The sequence below is a fragment of the Zootoca vivipara genome, chromosome 12, assembly GCF_965207765.1.
Source record: "Zootoca vivipara chromosome 12, rZooViv2.hap1.1, whole genome shotgun sequence".
Taxonomy (NCBI): domain Eukaryota; kingdom Metazoa; phylum Chordata; class Lepidosauria; order Squamata; family Lacertidae; genus Zootoca; species Zootoca vivipara.
In genome coordinates this window covers 18,217,674-18,235,595 of record NC_142595.1, presented here as the reverse complement: position 1 = coordinate 18,235,595, position 17,922 = coordinate 18,217,674, and the positions used below count along the sequence as shown (strand labels likewise).

Sequence of the window (17,922 nt, the reverse complement as noted above, 5' to 3'; positions counted from 1 at the left end):
TAAGTGTGGGTGAGCCCATAGATGCAATATGGAAAACATGTTGCTCCGTTTCTACAGGATAATGGTATTGACTTTTTATTTATTTTTTATTCTCGCACTGTCTCCGAGGAGGGGCTTAAAGGGACAGGAGCAGCTGGGCATGACACGCAGGAAAAGTCACTGGTTGCTTGCTGCAACTGCTGGGACAGACCATTGGTCTGAAGGAGGACCTGTTCAGCTAGCTAGATTCTTGCACCTTAGGAGCTGATGCAATTGAGTGCTTTGCCAATTGATAACTAAACTTCTAATTGCGTGTCCTCCTTGCGGACGCTGGGTATGTTTGGGTCATATGTCCCAGTTAGGCTCGGTGTGTGTGTGTGTGTCTATTTTGCTTATATGTATCCTTGCATTTTCAGCCTTCTATGTGGCTGAGTCCCCTTAAGAAACATTCCCCCTCAAATAAAAATTTCCTCATTGTTCCCCAGCCCGCAAGCACCAGCCCCTCAAAGCTCAGAAGGAAACTGAACCCAGACTTTCTGCGCAGAGTTTGTCAGAGAAGAGCACTCACGGATGGTCCGGGAAGACCAGGGAAACCTCTCTCGCCTCTTTGTCCAGGAAGACCAACAACACCGCGCTGTCCAGCGATACCTTGTGGGCCAGGAGTACCAGGTGCACCCTGCAGGAGGAAAACAGACATGAGCATGAGGTGTTGACAGAGAGGTGTTCCTGGCTGGAAAGACGCATTTCGTTTTCGCCAGCATTAAGCTGCGCTGCGGAAGGGTTGGAGGTGAGCTGGGCCTCAGCAGCACTTCAGCAGCAAGCAATGAAGTGGAAGGACGTGTGGATGCAGAATTGGCCTCCACAGTCACTTACGGACTCACTGTTAAAACCGCGTTTATGGAAGACAATCTTACTTGGCTACAAGTGATCGCCAAAGAAGAAAGAAGACCCCAGGCAGGCTGGGAAATAAGAACATGGTGGGCTTGCTTGAAGGAGAAGAGCTGTTGAATGTCCTGACTCCACTTTACGTTGTGAGTAATGCCCAGGGGGCTTTCTACCCATACCTTGCCTAAAGGAACCCACACCTTGTTGTATCTTGGCTGGCTAGGGGATTTCTCTCCAGGCTCACCTTTAAGCAAAGTGTGATCCCGCGTGGCAAGGGCTACCTTTTCTACTGAAACACATCCCACATTTTAAAAAACCCAAACACTTGGCAAGTAACAATCTGAACTAATGGATCTGGTCTATAAAGTAGGAAGCCATTCTGTGGCATTCTGATGCTCACTAAAACATGGCCGCTGACGAGATGCAGCCATAAAGATTTGCACAAGCAGTAGGAAATTCCAAAGCCAATTTAAGGCAGGGAAATTGTTAACATGGCAGCTGGGCGGCTTACAGGGAGCCAGGTGCTGTGCCAGGGAGATAACCCCATGGAGGAGGCGCCCAAGTTTGGCTCGAGGAATGAAAGGTAAAGATGTGGCATTTACTTACAGCAGGTCCATCGGAACCAGGAGAGCCCTTCTCACCGGGAGGTCCGGGTGGGCCAGCAGGTCCAGCTTCACCAGGGCGGCCGGCAGGTCCAGTCTCACCACGGGGTCCTTTGGCACCTTCCTTTCCACCAGGGCCTGGGGGGCCGGGAAGGCCGATGTTACCCTTTGGGGGGAAAGAGAGAGGGCAAGCAAATCAGTCACAGGCTGTTTGTTGAGTTGGGGAACAGTGTCGCCAATGGAAGCATCTTTGAGGAAGGACCCCCCCACCCCACCCCAGTGCGGTTCTAGTGGGTCGCTGAGAATGAGAAGGAGTTTTTGCGTTGGGTTGTATGTTCCTAGAGACAGCCAAAAGCTTGGGCCACCGCATTTCGAAACAGGTGCAGCTCCAAGTAGAGCCAGCTGAAACGAAAAGCCTGCCCAAGCTTATGTGACAGCGTCATTTAAATGTCGTGGTTTGCTCCAGCAAATCCTGGGAACTGCAGTTTCGGCGAGGATGCTGAGAACTTAATGCTAAAAGATCCTTGGCCTTTCCTCCCCAGCCACAATTCCATGAAGAAGGAAAGGCCGTTAAGTTAGCGGTATGAACATATCTAGAGATGCTTGTGTGCTGTAATAATCCGTAAGGCCCAACAATTTCTGCTGTGTCTGAAAGCTGTTTTATTATTATTATTATTATTGTGGGGGGATGGGGCTAAAATTTTGGGGAAAAAACCCCTGGGTATCCAGTTTGCAAACTTGGGCGTATAAAAATTAATGTGGATGTACAAAGACTACTTGAAGGGGGCTGTACTGGATCACTCTTGTGGTCCCTTCCAACTTCTATAAGGAATACTTCTGGTTCGGACTAAAACCATTGTATATATTTAGATATGAATTGATTCAGCTCTATTCTCAGTCTGTATCTTTTCTACCTTATGGCCCTCTTTTGCCATCCTCTCTGCCGCCGAGAGAGTCAACATATATCTTTGTAGGCCCTATGTAGATCCTATAATGTAGGCTCTAAGGGACTTCTTACTGAGCATCCTCACCCATCACCAGCCACCTGGGGGTTGTGTAACAGCTTTCTAAATGCCGGCATGTGCGTGTTTTGTGGGAGGGTACTTACAGATGGGCCAGGGGGTCCGACTCTTCCAGCAGCTCCGGGGAATCCAGTAGCACCCTATGAAAGGAAGGGAAGAGAAGGTTCCTTTTCAATAACTCCTCCCCTACCATACGTGTGATTCTAACACAGATTCCCCACTCAGTAGGATCCTGCAACAGATTTTGTCTTAATTTTTTTCAGTTCGACAACCTCTTTGCAATGCCAAAGCTCCTTGCCACAGAAAGATAATGAAATCTCAGCTCTTCTAGCATCTTGCCACTACTGTTTCTGGGTATGCAGGAAAAGGGTGTGGATTTTATTTTATTTTATTATTCGTTTCTACCAGCTAGAGATCCTCATACACCATGCAACTAAACCAGTTTGGATTACGTGATCAAGGTTAATTGCATTGCAATCAGCTTGTGCTTAATTTCAGCTAATTGCCTGGCAATCAGCTCGTGCTTAATTTCAGCTAGAACCTGCAAGCTCTGGAATGTGATTCCCACCCCCTGTTGTGTATTAGATGGGTTTAGGCTAGCTAGTGAGAGCCTCTGAACATACACAGAGACTTTTCCTCACCACGGCATAGCTGGTCTGCTGTGAATACCGATTAACTATTATAGATCAGGTGCTAAAGAGGTCTTGCCCACCTCACATAGACTGTGATCTATCTTTCTGGGCAGAAGTTGCATGCTCCTTTCTGTGGTTCATTTCTGCAGCCCACTACTGCAGCCGAGAGCTGCATTCGTTTTCAAACCCACGGTCTGCTTTATATGTCCCGGGGTGGTGAACTGGGAGCAATTTCCTTAGGGTGTGAAAGCTCGGAGTTTCGGAGATGAATGCATTTTTGACTCGCACCCAGCTTAATAATGCAGAAGAAGAAGGTACTCACAGGGGGTCCTGCACTTCCACGAGCACCTTTGGGTCCAGGAGCACCAACAGCACCCTGCAACAGGCGGGAGGAAGACAGTGTTAAGCCAAAGGCTGATGGAAGGCGATGGGTTCACAAAAGAGATTGGGGTGCAACAAGAGGGACACTTACAGCGGGTCCGGGAGGTCCAGTGGCACCAGCAGGTCCGGGGGGACCAGCATCGCCTTTAGCACCAGCATCACCTTGTTCACCTTTAGCACCAGGTTGTCCATCAGCACCCTGTGGAGGTAAGAGCAGAGCAGGTGGTGGTGTGTTACAGAAGGATGGAAAAGGAAAGACGTATCCACTTAAGATGGAAGACATTAATGTATCTTTCTCTGCATCGCCCAAGTACATCTGACTAAATGATCCAGGGGTCCCCAAACTAAGGCCTGGGGGCCGGATGCGGCCCAATTGCCTTCTAAATCCGGCCCGCGGATGGTCCGGGAATTAGCATGTTTTTACATGAGTAGAATGTGTCCTTTTATTTAAAATGCACCTCTGGGTTATTTGTGGGGCATAGGAATTCGTTCATATTTTTTTCCAAAATATAGTCCAGCCCCCCACAAGGTCTGAGGGACAGTGGACCGGCCACCTGCTGAAAAAGTTTGCTGACCCCTGAAATGATCTCATCGTGCCAGAGGAGGTTGGACCACATTACCAACCTACCAGGTGTGAATCAAACAGGAAGAGGCAGCATGAGAAGCAAGGTTTGCTCAACCTGGAGCGGGGAGGGTGCAAATGGAGAGGAGGGCTCTCGATCAGGTTTGGGAGATTCAGTTCCCAGTCTCTCTCAGTTACATAGTGGAGTCAACCCGGTTGCAGTTCAGCTTGGGACATGGGGAAATCCAAGTTCAAATGGCCACTCCTCAGCTTTGGGTTCAAGCATCACCTATCTCTCAGTTTAATCAACCTCAGGGGATTTGTTGGGAGGACAAACAGGACGAGCACTTGCAAAGCAATTGGCAGATCCATATGTCATCAAGAAACAGCATGGAAGCCAAATCAACTTGTGATTCACTGTCTTGACTGAGCCGGTTCTTTAGTGGCTCTACACTCAAGTTCACCCAGTTCTGGAAAATATTCCTAAAATGGATTCAAGTAGGACATGGAGGATTGCTGTCTGGGCTCCTATTTTAATCGTACCCCACCTTGTTCTCCAATGAAAGTAGCAATGAAAGTTAAGTGGCCTTATGCCACTGAAAAAGGCACTGTTGGGTTCAATTTGCCACCCCAACAGTGCACTAATAAATGCTTGCTTGTTTGCTGTAGTTAGGAGGAAGGTAAGGAAGAACTGAATTGTTCTTCCAAGCCTTATGAGGAACGGTTGAAGGAATTGTGTATGTTTAGCCTGGGAAAGGAGGAGACTGAGAGAAGGCATGATAGCCATCTTCAAATATCTCAAGGGCTGTCACGTGGAAAATGGAGGAAGCTTGCTTTCTCCTGCTCTGGAGGGTAGGACTTGAATCAATGGCTTCAAGTTACAAGAAAGGAGATTCCGACTAAACATCAGGAAAAACCTGACAGTAAGAGCTGTTCGACAGTGGAAAGATCTCTTTCAGAGGTGGTGGACTCTCCTTCCTTGGAGGTTCATAAGCAGAGGTTGGATGGCCATCTGTCATGGATGCTTTAGCTGAGATTCCTCCATTGCAGGGAGTTGGACTAGATGAACCTTGGGGTCCTTTCCAACTCTACAGTTCTATGATTCTATGAATACACCCCAAATTGGGACTATTTTCTTTACTTTATGAGCGCTGCTAACTGAGCAATTGCAATGCCTGGAATGTATAACGTTCTCCTACCAGAGATCACTTGATAACAATCTACAGGTGCTTTTCGTCGCCAACTTTGCCTGTCAACTGTTGTCGCTTGTTTGCCACAATGTGTGCCAAATGGAAGGATTGTCCGCCCTGCACCTGACACCCAACATGCAACGAACCAACAGTTTGATGAGAACCGAACACTCACAGGGGGGCCAGCAAATCCAGCGGGTCCGGCAGGGCCAGGCTCACCACGATCTCCCTGGGAAGGAAAAAGGGACAAATGCATTTGGTCAGTGGTGATGATAGGAAGGGTCAAAGAATGGCAGAAGGTGATAAGAATGAGATCCCTGCATTGCAGGGGGGTAGATGACCCTTGGGGTACCTTCCAATTCTACCATTCTATGTTTCTAGGATGGAAAAGAAAGGACTTACGGGGGCACCACGAGCACCGGTGGGACCAGCAGGACCAGAAGGACCAGCTTCACCCTGGTTGAGGAAGAAAAGAAAGGAAATAGAGATGAAGTTATGCTCCAGGGAACCATGAGGAAGCACAAAAGGCGCTGTAACACAAGTAGGAAAAAAGCACCAAAACAAACACAAAACAAAAAACCAGGATGCAATAGCTCAGTCAGCCGAGCATGAGACTCTTAATCGTTGGATGAAAGATTCCTGCATTGCAGAAGGTTGGACACAAGATGACCCTTGCGGTCCCTCTTCCAATTCTACAAATCTGTGATTCTATGATCCAAGCTTGGATTGTATGTGGCTGGAGAGGGGAGATGGGAAGGCTGATCATGTCCATATCTTTCAGCCTAGCCTATTCGTAGGACCTGAAAGCACACCTGAATGGTATACATGATATAGCAGACTGAGCTGGGGAAATCCTTTAACTGTGTAGTCAGGGTGGCCTGTGAGACAATGTGGCCTGCAGATGATCACCTGTCGGCCCATTGCTCTCATCCATGCAATTCTGCAGGCAAAAAGAAGCCCTTCATCCCCATGTGTTCTTTCCACAGCCAACAACTTTCATCCAGTGTCCTTCCCACAGGCAGGATGCTTTTGTGGAGGTTGTAGCCTCAGCCTCAGCCAGCGATGGGTGTCCAGGTGGCATGAAGTGAATAAGGTGAGAAGGAAGGGGCTAAGCTCTTCTCCCCAGTGCTCCACTCCAGATTGACCTATCACTGAATCTAGTTGCTGGCCGCTGCTTTAATTTCAAACTAGCCCCTGTCCAATCAGCTCTGGTCCATGTGGACATGAGCTATTCCACTAGCCTCTTGCTCTCTGCCCAAGCCTAGCCCAGCTGACCCTCACAGAGACTGAGGGCTTCAGATGAAGCCAATCATCGTGGGCTAAAATGCCACGATCAGGATCCAACAAGGGCACACCATCCTGAGATTCTCAGAATTCCTTGGGAAAGGGGGCTGTCCCCATGGCTGCCCTATTCTGGCTGTCAGCATGCAGGGCGGGGACACTGAGCTGACTAGAAAGGGCCAAGTTGGATCTCTGCATCCTTATGCCATCAGAACACCTGGTCAGGAAAGAGTTTCCAACTGACCCTGTCTCTCCACTGCATGCTTTGCAAAAGAAGTGGTGTCAAAGCCCAAGTTGGAAGGGGCCAAATAGCTCCCAGCGCATTCACAAATCCGTTAAAACGTCAGAAAATGCACCTAGACACCTGACAACTGGAGATCACTAGACCTTTTTCTGGAAAGGAGGTACAAAAGTCCGTGGAGCACTTGCCTTGTCACCAGGAGCACCAGAAGGTCCAGGTGGGCCAATGGGTCCAGTCAATCCTCTAGCTCCATCCTTGCCAGGAGCACCATCAGCACCTTTGGGACCAGTGTCACCCTAGGAGGAAGGAGAAACAGAGCAAACCATGAAGCACCGAAAGGAACAGGCAGGTGCAAGAACTGGGAGGAAGAACTCTCTGTTGACGAAACCATGTGTCTCATATCCGAAGGTCTTGAAAGAGATCCGGCCATCTAGCAGAATCTGCATGAGGATGTCGAGCCGAGTTTGGCGCGAGGGAATTTATCTCAAGGAAACTGGTGGAAGAAGGACTAGGTGCTGGATAGCACCCCAAGATCTGCCCTTCATTCCAAACTCTTAGGCCAACCCTGAAGGCAAAAGCCGCAAGCCAGAGGTGGGGAAACTGTGCCCCTTCAGATGTTGAATTTCTATTCATCCCCAGCCAGCGTGGATGATGGTCAGGGATGCTGGCAGCTATAGTCCAGCAACATCTGGAGGACTGCATCAACCACCCTCTTGCTTTGGCCATACAGAAGGGAAGAGTCGTCTGCCCACTGGGTATTTTAAGGAGGGGAGTTTCTAAATACCAGAGAGCAGAATTTAATGTCATCTTCCTGTTCCTTATTTCCCACATTACGATTCTGCCAGCAGCCTACTTCAAATAGAGGAAGGTCTGGGGTCACATCACAGGCCTTGCATGGAGCAGGCCCTAGGTTAGATTTCTGGCCTTTTATTCATTAAAAAAAAGAAAAGAAAAGATCCCATGTGCTGGGAGTGGGAAATGTCTCAGCCAGATATGGTGGAACTGAAAGAGACAGAGTACTGAGTTTGATGGACCACTTCTCTGAGTCAGCGTAAGGCAACTTCAGATGCTACTTCCCACCCAATTGAGATGGTGTGTTACAAAGCCAGTCAATAGCCCATTGCGTTTTCCTATCACTCTCTTTATCACTTAAAAGTCCTGTGTTGGGGGGAAGTGGGTGTGTTGCCACACAACACCAAGCACACTTCAATTGCACAGCCTGAGTTTGTTGGCGTGCAGGTAAATCCCACCTGAAAAACAGCAACAGTTTTGCAAGTGACCTCCTGTTTTTATTAAGCCTTCCATCCACTGGCCCCCCTATGACCCTCATATGAACCTGTGGGCATGAGGATCTGTGTCAAAATTATCTCTGCACAGTTGCAGTAATGGTGGTTTGTCGTGAAAGTGGGCTGGAGAGAGATACGAGAAGAAGTTGGGAAAGCCTCCTAAGCGGAGGGTTATATTTGGAAGCGTCAGGGGGCTGTTGCCATTGTTGTTTGCTTGTTCGCCTTCTTTATAGGTCGGTTAAGTTAGTGAGCTGCCATTTGGATGGCATTGTTTCCAAGGACCAGATACTTACTCTCTCTCCCTTGGCACCAGGCAGTCCAGCAGCACCACGTTCGCCAGGCATACCCTGAAGGCCAGCAGGACCTTGGTTTCCGGGGGAACCAGGAGCACCAGCATCACCCTAGAGGAGCAGAGCCAAACAAACAAACAAACAACACATATCAGAAACAGAGCTAAGATACCAGGCCCAGCATAGATGGCAGCACCCAATCCCTTCTGAATTCTGTCTGTCTGCCTCATACACATTTGCAAAACAACATTTATTTATTTTTCACATTTTCAGTCTGTATCCTAGGGAAGAAGATCCTTGTTGCACCCAGGAAGGCAGTGGTTCGGAGGGATTGGGTAGATGATACTAAGGAACTAAGGATAAAGGCAAAGGGACCCCTGACCATTAGGTCCAGTCATGACTGACTCTGGGGTTGCGCGCTCATCTCGCGTTATTGGCCGAGGGAGCCGGCGTACAGCTTCCAGGTCATGTGGCCAGCATGACAAAGCCACTTCTGGCGAACCAGAGCAGCACACGGAAACGCCGTTTACCTTCCCGCTGTAGCGGTTCCTATTTATCTACTTGCATTTTGACGTGCTTTCAAACTGCTAGGTTGGCAGGAGCTGGGACCAAGCAACGGGAGCTCACCCCGTCACAGGGCTTCGAACCGCTGACCTTCTGATCAGCAAGCCCTAGGCTCAGTGGTTTAACCCACAGCGCCACCTGGGTCCCTGTAGGAACTAAGGATACTAGGGTGCAAAAGTTGCCTCGCTTGGAGTGAAATGTGTCTCTAGGTGCTGAAGGGAGAAAGAAGGTCCCAGGGCTTGTCCCATGTGGCCTGGAATGTAATAAGATAGCAGAATGGAAGCTGTGTCCTGCTTCATGGTAGATGGTTGGTTGGACTCCAAAACTTAGCCCAGCCCTGATGAAATGAAACAGCTCAGCTGTGGGCCTCTACTCCTGATTTGCCCAATAGCCTTATAACCTCTCTTTCTCTGTGTATGGAGATGCACTATTATCAAGTTGCATAAGCTCATAAAAGGATCCTGAATACTACAGGTGCTCCCACTCTGTCTTAAGCTGGTGAGCACCGTACATCACCAGGGTTGAGAAGAACAGGAGGTGTGAGGGGATGCCTCAGAAACCATAGATTGTTTTCTCCACCTCTTGGTTTATAGATGTCTTGTTGCCTATGTGGCTCAAAATCTGACCCTGATCATTTGAAAACAAGTATCCAAGACTGATTTTTATATTTGTCATGCAAGATATTTTCAAAGGAAGAAAAAGGACATGAATAACCATTAGCAATGGAATACATCCCATCATTTATAAGGGGCCCGCCCCTATCAGGAACCCTTACCTTAGCACCATCGTTACCAGGAGCACCATTAGAACCACGGGCGCCCTGAGGACCTGGGGGGCCTTGGACACCACGTTCACCGGGGAAACCTCTCTCGCCCTAGAGGGAGGAAAGAGATCTGGTTAGAACGCCAGCATCACAGTAAACAGCAGTGGACCAGTGAAAATACATATGGAAGACCAGTATGGAGAAGAAGATCTTCACTTACTCTTGCACCAGAGGGACCAGGAGGACCAACATCACCAGGGACACCCTGTCAGAAGAAGAAAACCCATTGGTTAATGAATCTTTGACATCCAGGTGTCATAGGTAATCCAAGATGGGGCCGGTGGATGGTCCTGCTGTGCAGCAATGGGGATGGATTTTGCTGCTTCACGGCTGAGGACTTTGTGGACTTATGGTCCCTTTGAGTTATGGAATTCTAGAAGGAACAGCTCAAGTCTGAAGTGGCAGGATTTGCACAGTGTGGGCAAGGGCCTCTAGCATATAAAAGCATGGAGGAAACTGGACAGCACAATGGGAAGTATCTAGCTATTATTGCCTGCTAGGAGATGCTTCAGGAGGTATGCATTGTAAACCTCCCTTGACGGCTTCTCCAAAAGCGCACGTTGGAAACATGTGGACAGGATCTGAAGACAGACTCTTTTAAAATGCCAACGTCAGCTGCAGAATATTAGCCTGAATATTAGCCTGGATTTGATACGCACAGGTATCAAAAAGCCCTTTGTGTTTTGAATCATCAAGTTGTGTCCAATCCAATGGCTTACTGAAAGAGTCCACTAGGCCTAAACTAAGGACTTCACTCACTTCAGCATCTCTTCACCTCGCTGAGACAATGTCTCCTTCAGCAACAAGAAGCATCAAGTATCTACAGTGCTTTGAATGCCTGAAATCCCAGTTTTAACAATCAACCCTATCTCTAGTAGGAGAAGGACATGGGGGAGATACAGATCTGTTGCCTACAATATGGGAGGTTTCTATGGCCATTGGGCCATGCAAAAGGAAAATATTTCCTTCCCGCCCTCCCTATATACTTCTTTGCAGGTGCTCTGAATTTTTATTGTTGGCCAATCAACTGGAAGTCCATTGGCATTGCATAGGAAGCATGAGAGAAGCGTCATATGAAAAGCAGGCATGGCACGGACTCTGCTATGATTGCACAGCTTCCAATTCATTCAATGCAAAGGGTGCATGTGGTTCTCAGAAAGTTACTGGATAGATTCAGCACAAGCACTGTACTTTGTTGTTGTTGCAAGGACTGGATGAAGCCTTTCTAAAGAAAGCCACCCGAGCTAAGGGATTCTAAGCTTGCCATGGCATGGTCCTGAAAGGAAGGAGCAAACTTTGCCTGCTGAAATTCCCTCCAGCTATTCAAAGGGGGAGAAACCTCACCCTGCTGTGTGTGTGCATGTAGATTGTGAATAACCAAGCAGAAGAAGCTAAGTGGGGAGAAGCTTGACAACCCAGTTCTCCTCAAGGTATCCTTAAGTCTTTCTATAGTATGGTGTAAGTATTGCATTATGTCTGGAGGTATTCAGGAAGGCAGATGCAAATGCCATATCTATACAGTATGTGGAGCGAGGCTTACTGGGGAGCCAGCATGCTCAGATCAGACCCTAAACTACCTATCTCCAAACCCAATAGTCTCTTCTTCACATTTCTCTAGGCACAGCCTCATTTCCTACCTGTTCACCAGGCTTTCCAGATTCACCAGGGGCACCTGCAGGACCGGGAAGACCCTGTAAGAGAAAACCAGAGATGGAGAAAGAGTTAGATTAGGAGCTGAAATCTTGCTTTTCAAAGAGGTTAGCTATATCTATGCTATAATTTGATCACCCACAATTTTTCTTTTTTGTGCAAAAGCACAGGCATTGATGGCTGTTGTCATGGTTTCTGCATAGTTAAATTTCCCAGCTTTCCTTTTTTCTTCTTCAAACCCTTGATTTGAAGAACATATTTGCATGTTGTCCCCGTCAAACTATTATACTGTACTGTTGCCTCCCACTCCTTCCAGAAAATTTGCAAAGAAATCTGAAAACCTGAAGCAAAGGAGCAGGTTTAAGCATGCAAAATGCAGAAATGCACTATGTTTGCATCGTTTATTGCTATCCCTGAAGTTTCTTCCCCATCCCGCCGGCTTCCAAATTTGGAGTTTTGCTGTGGCAGAAAATACACATGCAGTTCTGTATGTGCCTCTTTTCATGGAAAGCCTTTTTTTTACCTGGAATCCAGGAGCTCCACCGGGACCTTGTTCGCCTCTTTCTCCAGCAGGGCCCTGGGATGGGAAGCAAAGGGAAGTTCAAAGGTTGGTAGGCTTCAAAGAGTGGCTTCCTACAATAGCCATCAATGGTACGGAAAGTGGGATCACGGAAGAATTCATACTTACACTTGGGCCAGGGGGTCCTTGGGCACCAGTTTCACCATCTTTACCAGGAGCACCCTGCAGCGGAGAAGAGGATCAAAAAGGCAGAGATGAGAGGATCTGGATGGACTCTTTGGAGAACAGTCTACATTGAAAGCATTTTTCTACTCCTGTGTCCAGATCTTCTGAATTCATTGCATTGACTTCCTTGTCACTCTGTACCACTGTCAAACTCGCAGCCTCTACATCTGTGTGCTTCTTTGTGTGATTCTCCACACAAATGCATCTCATTTGTGATTTGTCCTTAGTAAAGCCTTCCCAGAACTTTGCCTTGCCTGCTCCTCCACTGCTCTCTGACTGGCTTGTGGGAGAAAGGCCCAGGACAAATTGACCAGTCCCCAACCTCTCCCTCTGCTCTCAGCCTTCTCTGTTACATAGATTGAAAGCTAGGGTTCTGATCACTTCTATGTTCTATTGTCAAGTACGGGAGTTCCCCTCTCCCTTCCGGTGAGCCACCGATAAGAATTAACGAGCATTTGGTAGATTTATAGTCCTTTTATTACAGCATTCTGCTACCAGCACAAACAGGCAACCCTCCACAAGGTTATCAGTTGCCTACTCTGACTCCTCCCCACTTTCCGCAGCAAGACGTGTGCCAACGGGAAGTCCCCGTGCCCCCCGCATCTCCTTTGTTCTCTGACACGCTCAGGCCTCTGAGTTTGGGGTGAGGTTCCCCACCACTCTCAATTGATGTATTACCCAGCTGCTCCCTCCCTTCTGGTTGCTTAGCTACTATCTCATAGCTCTCTGAAATGTGCAGCTTCTGTGTCTGCCTGTCTCTCTGCTTCTGGAAACTCTGGAAGCAGGGAGGGCAAATATTTTCCCTCCTCTTCTGTTAGGAACTGATCTTCCTGCAATTGCATTCCCCAATCTTCTGATCCAGACCAGCCCCTGACATCTATATAGTGTCTTGGGGTCAAATCCATTTCCTTGCTGCAACGGGGCTTGCTATAGCGAACAAGTACCAGAGATTTCTTGCTTTCGTCTAAAAATCCCTGTGCGGATGCAAAGCCGTATCTGAACCTGGTTGCAGAGGGCATTAAGCGAAATACTTACAACAGCACCGGTAGGTCCAGGGGCACCTCTCTCTCCAGGTTTTCCGGGCTCACCCTAGAAGAAGAGGGCGGCAAAGGGGGTCATTTCAGAGACGGGATTGACAACTTTGTGAGCAGTGAGCAAGAAGATATTCGTAGCAGTGGGACTTCATTGCACTCTTCGGGTCTTACTAGAACGAGTCAAATCCAGAGTATGTGTATGCTGTGTTCAAAATTTGGACCACAAATGGATAAAACCAGTCATGGGGAAACCACAGCACCTGCACGTTGCTGCATTTGTGGGGATGATTTTTGGCTGAAGGGTAGCTTTGTGTTGCAAAACACTGATGAACAAGGAGCCATAACCTGTCTTGTGTGCCTACTGCTCAGACTGGATCTCTGGACTGCAACTGTTTCACCACATACCCAAAGCAGAGTCACTGCAACAATCTGCTTAATTCTATGGTCCAATACAAGAACTGAAGATTCAGTTCTGGAAAGGGGGCCATCTAAAGAATAGGGTGCATGAAACCATGCTGTGATGTCCCATGGTTCAGATGCAGAACCACAACGAAGAACAGAAATGACCAACAATTTTGGTCTTTATAATTTTGGTCTTTGTTGTTGTTGTTTTGTCCCTCTAGTTGCTCAAAGGGCAGCTAGAAGGAGCTTGCAGTTGCAGGCATTGCCAGCCATAATTTCACGAAGACTTGAAGGCAGCCATTTCAGGAAGTCCTGAAATGAAGTCCTGCCATTTTCATGGCAATGCAGCAAGCTAAACTTTGAGCGAAGACTGGGCACTGCGAGGAGAAAGCTGGATTTTGCCATCCTCGAATTTTCTTTTCTTTTTCATCCCAGGGAGCTTGAGATTCAGGAAGAGTAAGCAGTTACTTACAGCAGCGCCTTTAGGTCCAGGGAATCCCATGACTCCAGCTTGACCTCTTGCACCTGGTGGACCTGCAGGTCCAGGGCGACCATCTTGACCAGCAGGGCCCTATTAGGAGACGAAAAAGCCCATAAGTTTTTTGTGCTTTTTTTTTAAAAAAAGAACACTTCGTTTCTGAGCTAAGGAAAGAAATGAAGGATGCCATCCTGTTGCTACTCACAGTGGGTCCAGTCTTGCCATCGGGGCCAGGGCTTCCAGGGCTACCAGTCAGACCCTACAGGTGGGAGGGAAAAGGAAGGAGACTTAGGAAACATCCTTTGGTCAATAACAAAGAGGGTTTGTGAACCAGAAAGGGTAAGGTAGGATTGCTCTGCCCTTGCCACCCAATTCAGCACAGCAACAATCACTCATAAATGCTGTACAACCCCTGTTTTGAAAACATCCGTTTCTCATAGGAACCCCTTATTGCGCATCTCTTTTGTGAACGATTCCCAGTTCTCCTAAATGCTTCTTTACAGCTTTCGCACTCAGAGCCCCTTCTGGAAGTGTTCTCCCTCACCCTTCCTTTAAATAGTCTCCAGCTGTACAGAATATCTGAGTAGCTAATAAATCCAATAAGTGTCCCTTGCAGCTGGTGGTTTTTTTCGCCGGGGGGGGGGGAGACTTTTGTTTCCAAGAAAATTCTAGGGATTGCTGGTTTCTGTTAAATCAGTTCCAGTTCGAGTCCTGCTTTGCAGTCGTCCTTCTGGTTTTGTTTTATTTCAGATTAATTGGTGCTTTTTTAAATAAATAAATAAATCCGATTTTAATTTTGTTGTAATTTGCCCTGAGCTCATGGAAGAAAGTGGCAGATCGATGCATTAGATAGATGGGCGTAATGATCCCCTTTGCATCTTGAAAAGGGGCCTAGAAAGCAGGGTTTAAATCACTAAACAAAGAAGGATTTGAGAGCTTGTGTGACCCAGTAAGAAGGGTTTTTCAGCTTGGCTAATAAGCCCCCGAGTTAAATTTACAATGCTGTATTTAATTTTCTAGTGCCCTTGGGCAAGTCACTTCTTTCTAGAGTTGCACTGAATGTTTGCCTCTGAATATGTTCTTGGCAAAAACGGGGTGTTCAGGGAGGCTGAATTTCCCCCTAAAAACTCCATGCTTTTACTTTGATGGTGCTGTTTGCAGCCATTGCTTCCCCACATTGCTGCTATTTCTTCTCCTTCCAGAAATGACCCTCACCAATGAAGGATCACATAGGGAGCTACAGGGCGCCACGATACCATCCATTACCCTCATTCTAACTGGGTGAATTCTTACCCTTATCCCATCATGGCCCTTTCGTTAAAACAAAAAACAGCCCAAAGAGGACACTAAAACCTGTCGCCAAAAGTCTTCCTGCTTTCAATTCACTTATGTATTTCTCAGCCTCATTTTCCCATCTGCAAAATGGGACCGTTGCAGACTTGCCTTGCAGGGGTGGTCTTTCAAATTTTAGCAGCAATGCCACAATTTGGTGCCCCCTGGCTCTCGCCTCCCGTTCTGCTCAATTCACTATGTCATATTTGCGACACCCCCCGGCTCAGCGCCCAGTGCGGCAGAACCGGTCGTGCTGCCCGAAATCTGCCTCTGCTCCTTGCCAAGTTGTTAGGATGGATGTGACAGGGAGTGCAAAGTCCTTTGCATACTTCAAAGTCCTATGTTATTTTCTAGGTGCAATTACTATAACAACAAGGGAAGCTTGTGATTTCCTAACACAGTTTGTTTCTAAATTCCGCTCTAGGGCATGGAAGCTTCTGGCAGAATGCACCTCATTCCCCACTGCCCAGGGGCCTAACAGGAAAGCGTATGGGCCAGATCGCATTTGCAAATCTGCCAGATCTCTTGCAATTCACTCACCTTGGCTCCAGGGAGACCAGGCTCACCGGGGCGTCCAGCTTCGCCAGTATTTCCTTTGGGGCCAGCAGGGCCGGGAGAGCCACGCTCGCCAGGTGGGCCCTGGAAGAGGAAAAGCGGTCAAGTTATCCCATTAAGCACTGCAGGTAAATGCCGACATTGTTTCATCTTCTTCTGGTTCAGAAAGCTGTTGTGTGATATCAGAGCTCAATCTAAGATTCACAGAATTGTAGCCCTCGAGGGCCATCTAGTCCAAGCCCTTTGCAATGAGAGAATCTGAACACACGGTTCCTCCTCCAGTTTGAAACCATACTGGACCCTGCTTAGCTTTGCAAGCATGCTGGCAGTTTTATTGCTGCACTAGGAGGACAGCAAGGGAAGGAGACCAACACCAGGCTGCCTGATTCTGTGTGGGTGGCTTAATCTTCATGGGCAGAAAAAATAAGATATGAGCCATTTTTTAAAAAAAGCCCCAAACCCGACAATATGAGCAATAACTACTAGGGCTCTGGTTCTTCTTTAGCCAGATGAGCATATGTGAGTGGTTTGAGGTTATCCTGGAGAATTCCAGAGCATGAGAACGGGGTAAAGTGTGATATATAATAATGAAATGTTGCTGGGGTGGGAAGGGCAAAGGATGGGGCGGCGGGGAGGACTAAAGCTGGCTTCCAGATAAGATCTGGTGCCTTTAAAAAAAGAATAGAAAAAAGCTCAAGACTGCAGGAGTGGGAAGACATGAAAGTAACTGGTGTTGTTAAGCAAGAGCTGAGAGCAATGACCATTCATCCGGGGGCTTGAGGATGAGGCTTCAGTGTCTTCAAAAGGGATGCCATGTGATGCTCTCAGATGATTAGGCAAACCCTGCTGGCCCCTATAAATTTCCTCGAGACTACCCAGCTCCTTCGGGGAGTTTTGGAGGGAGGTAGAAAGCAGATTCACTTAGTGCGAAGGAGCTCCTTGGATTTCTATATTTGCTGGACAATTAGACTTCCATCTTAGAGATCTGGGCGCATGCCTGCCGCGAACTTATTCAGCAGGAGCTTGGCCAAGTTCCCACTCGGCATCCACCTCTTAAAATGGGAGTAGTATGGGCACAGAGGTTTATTCGAGCTGGAAGCTTTGATTTTTTTTTTTTAAAAAAGAAAATTGCTATTTTCGATTTTGTTACTTTCACTAGCCCTACTATCAACATTGGCAGGGCAGGAAATAAATGAAGGAAATTGAGAAATAGCCATGTTGTGATAGCATTAGAACATGTGCAGATTGGCATTTCTCAACGTTGTGAAAATCTGTTCAGGCTATCTGAGATTAAGGGGAGTTTCAAGGATGAAGAAGGCTTTCTTTCCATCACCCACTTACCTCTTTTAAACTATTCCTAATGTAGGTAATGGCCAGCAAAAATAAAATCATATTCAGTAGCATTTAATATTTCTCCAGGCTCCTTTCTACTAAGAGAACATCCCACCTCTCCCTGCTTTAACTGTCTCTGCCTTGACCCACATTCCCAGAGCCTTATCTGAGGCTTCCCACCTTTCAAGCCAATCATTATTTCCTAACTTCAGCCCATTGGAGTGATGCCAGTGGATGGAGAGGGGTCAAGTATGACACCACCACCCCATTCTTTTTATACCTTTTGTTCTGTACAGAAGAAAGCGACAACGTGAGACTACAACCTACCTTGGGACCAGCCATGCCATCAGATCCAGGGAAACCACGGCTTCCGGGAGCACCCTGCGAACGGTAAGGAGGAGAACAGGTTAATGCCATATACACAGCACTGGGCTCTTCCATCAAAGAGGACAGGAAAAATAAACACCGATTGGCCAGGAGGACCCAAAATACAAATCCCACAAGACAGAATCACATGCAGACCAAAGAAAGTAAATTCAGATTCTGGATAATCTCGAGAATATCAGAATCCTAGTTTAGGGCCCAGGCTGAAGACAGGACCCCACACCTGCCAGCCTCACATGCTCAAAGCAGCACACACAACCCACAAATAGAGA

The 17,922-nt window shown here is 47.6% G+C and overlaps 1 protein-coding gene and 1 long non-coding RNA gene across 2 annotated transcripts in view; one reads left to right on the top strand and one right to left on the bottom strand.

The window, feature by feature from the left end:
* COL1A1 (collagen type I alpha 1 chain) overlaps positions 1–17,922 on the bottom strand; it is a 45,295-nt gene that overhangs the window by 10,615 nt on the left and 16,758 nt on the right. Inside the window, exons 22-40 of the mRNA XM_035136277.3 lie at positions 17,594–17,647; positions 15,920–16,018; positions 14,253–14,306; positions 14,042–14,140; positions 13,169–13,222; positions 12,077–12,130; positions 11,912–11,965; positions 11,376–11,429; positions 9,899–9,943; positions 9,691–9,789; positions 8,355–8,462; positions 6,964–7,071; positions 5,656–5,709; positions 5,429–5,482; positions 3,593–3,700; positions 3,443–3,496; positions 2,575–2,628; positions 1,471–1,632; positions 548–655 (exon numbers count right to left, since the gene is read on the bottom strand). Of these exons, the coding sequence (XP_034992168.1) occupies positions 548–655; positions 1,471–1,632; positions 2,575–2,628; positions 3,443–3,496; positions 3,593–3,700; positions 5,429–5,482; positions 5,656–5,709; positions 6,964–7,071; positions 8,355–8,462; positions 9,691–9,789; positions 9,899–9,943; positions 11,376–11,429; positions 11,912–11,965; positions 12,077–12,130; positions 13,169–13,222; positions 14,042–14,140; positions 14,253–14,306; positions 15,920–16,018; positions 17,594–17,647 (1,476 nt within the window). The remainder of the gene's footprint in view (positions 1–547; positions 656–1,470; positions 1,633–2,574; positions 2,629–3,442; positions 3,497–3,592; positions 3,701–5,428; positions 5,483–5,655; positions 5,710–6,963; positions 7,072–8,354; positions 8,463–9,690; positions 9,790–9,898; positions 9,944–11,375; positions 11,430–11,911; positions 11,966–12,076; positions 12,131–13,168; positions 13,223–14,041; positions 14,141–14,252; positions 14,307–15,919; positions 16,019–17,593; positions 17,648–17,922) is intronic.
* LOC118095216 (uncharacterized) lies at positions 628–17,697 on the top strand. Its single transcript, XR_004693813.3, has 3 exons — positions 628–1,010; positions 15,804–16,062; positions 17,563–17,697. It is a non-coding gene; the product is annotated as an uncharacterized LOC118095216 (long non-coding RNA).